This window comes from Austrofundulus limnaeus, unplaced genomic scaffold (genome assembly GCF_001266775.1).
Source record: "Austrofundulus limnaeus strain Quisiro unplaced genomic scaffold, Austrofundulus_limnaeus-1.0 Scaffold10, whole genome shotgun sequence".
Classification (NCBI taxonomy): domain Eukaryota; kingdom Metazoa; phylum Chordata; class Actinopteri; order Cyprinodontiformes; family Rivulidae; genus Austrofundulus; species Austrofundulus limnaeus.
The window spans coordinates 2,071,008-2,073,174 of record NW_013952412.1 but is presented as its reverse complement, the minus strand read 5'-3'; the positions used below and the strand labels follow the sequence as shown (position 1 = coordinate 2,073,174).

Sequence of the window (2,167 nt, the reverse complement as noted above, 5' to 3'; positions counted from 1 at the left end):
GTCTCGGTGTGTGTGTGTGTGTGTGTGTGTGTGTGTGTGTGTGTGTGTGAGTGTGTCAGTTTGAGACAAAGAGAGTGCTGGCAGCTCTGATTCACAAGGCCTCTGAGACTTCCTTGTGTCACCTCTTTCTGGGGCCATCACCCCCTCTGGCTGTCAGCCTCGGTAAAGAGACCTGACAGCTGAGCAGGTGTGTGCCACGTGTGTGCGTGTCGGGCCTTGTGCCGATCAGCTCTCACATGCCTCTTTCCTCTGCAGGTATCAGTCTGCTGGTGCCTCATGGGGGGATCGCAGAAGACACTACCTGGGAAATGTACATGAGCATCAACCAGGAGGACAGCAGGTGAGGGACTCTTACCGAGGCGGTACCACTCTGCTTTCTAGGCTGCTCTCTTTTAATCTCTCAGCCCCTCGTGACGCATCTCTCATCCATCTTCCCGTGATGCCGTCTGCTCCTCTCACTGCCAAAGTGCCACAAACATACAATAATAAACACACACCTCCTCTTATGCAGCCTACAAAGTGACATGTAATGTACATATCCGTGCTTACAGATGCACATGTTCCCACCCAGCAGGAGGTCTTTTATCATCGTGCAGACACCACAGGGGAGGGCATGGTGTGTCACAAACACACCGGCAGCTGCAGACAGATTGCATTACTGCCGTAAGCAACCACCTCAGTGGAGGAAGATACACTTCAGCACTATAGTCTGTTTTGTGTTTGCAGACATGACTGTGACAGTATCGCTTTCCATCTCGACTGGTTAGAGGAGTGAATATTGTGAAACGTGTGAAGTTATAATGAAAGGTAATATCTGCGTTTTGGTCAGATGGAGTCTGTCTCTGTAACTTTCTTCTCACAAAGCTCCTGCTTAAGGAGAAAATGTCATGACAGATAAGGCCTGTTTGAAAAAAGGAATCCAATACCTGTGACTTCCTTTAGCGGAGCCTCCAAAGGTATCTGACAAACACACGTCAGGGTTTTTCTTTCTTTTTTAGGACGTGTTCTTGATTTAAAGCAGACAAAATCCTAATGTCAGGATGTTTGTGTTCAATTTGCAAGATACCCAGTGGCGCCTGCAGAAATCTTTTCAGGGGGAGGGGGTGCATGGGGGGGCACTGAAAAACCAGGGGTGGCACACCAAAACTAATATCTATAACATAATTTTTATGGTGGGTTTGTAAAAAGGACAATTTGAAAAATATGGTGTGGTGACACGATTTACCAAGAATGCAGAAACACGTTGGAATAATCCCAGAAAAGTCTGCGTGTGTGATAATCAAATATGATTTAATTATGAGTGACAAACAAACAGAACTGAATCAGGAAATTCTGCATGCTTGTGACTGACTGTCAGCAGAATACAGCCAGTAATATAACGTTATGTTAACACCATGTGACAGTTTACAACCAATCACAGATTGTCAAATATACTGTGCAGCCTAAGACTGGGCTCCCAGCCCAAAGAGTCTGTTATCAACCAAGAGAGTTCAGTCCGTTGCGGAGTCCTGACGTCCGGAAACAAACAGACTACGAGCCGAAATGAGCTATCAGAAAGATACGAGTGATGGACAGTGTCAAGGTGAAACAGATATAAATAATTAGTCCATGACAATGGCAATATAAAGCTATGTATATTTGCCAAACAAATGTTCAATTTGTAATTCCACAGATAATGGCACTAATTTTATGGCATTCAGAGACAAAAAAAAGAATAAGTATTTGTAATGTTGGGGGGACCCAAAATTTTTAAATTAGTAAATGCCATTTCCTGCATTCTGGTGTATTTTAACAGGCTGTTAAACAGATTTTTACCTACATAAGAAAACACTTAATGTGAGTATTCCATAGGTAAAATTCAAATTCAATTCAAAAATACTTTATTGATCCCAGAGGGAAATGAGGTGTTGTTGTAACTCATTTAACTAAAAACTTATTATAGATGCTGATGGCTGTGGGCAGGAAAGATCTTCTGTAGCGTCTGTATTACAGCGAAGTTGAAGAAGCCTCCGACTGAAGACACTTTGTCTTTCTATGACAGTCTGATGAAGAGGATGGTCAGGGTTGTCCACAATGTTCTTGATATCCTTCTTTGCACCATCATCTCCAGAGATTCCACAGTCGTCCCCAGAACAGAACCAGCCTTCTTTGTCAGGTTGTTTAGCCT

At 43.6% G+C, this 2,167-nt stretch overlaps 1 protein-coding gene across 1 annotated transcript in view; it reads left to right on the top strand.

Moving 5' to 3' along the window:
• unc5da (unc-5 netrin receptor Da) overlaps positions 1-2,167 on the top strand; it is a gene marked incomplete in the record, with an annotated part of 274,340 nt that overhangs the window by 182,485 nt on the left and 89,688 nt on the right. Inside the window, 1 exon segment of the mRNA XM_014001635.1 lies at positions 256-340. Coding sequence (XP_013857089.1) covers positions 256-340 — 85 coding nt within the window.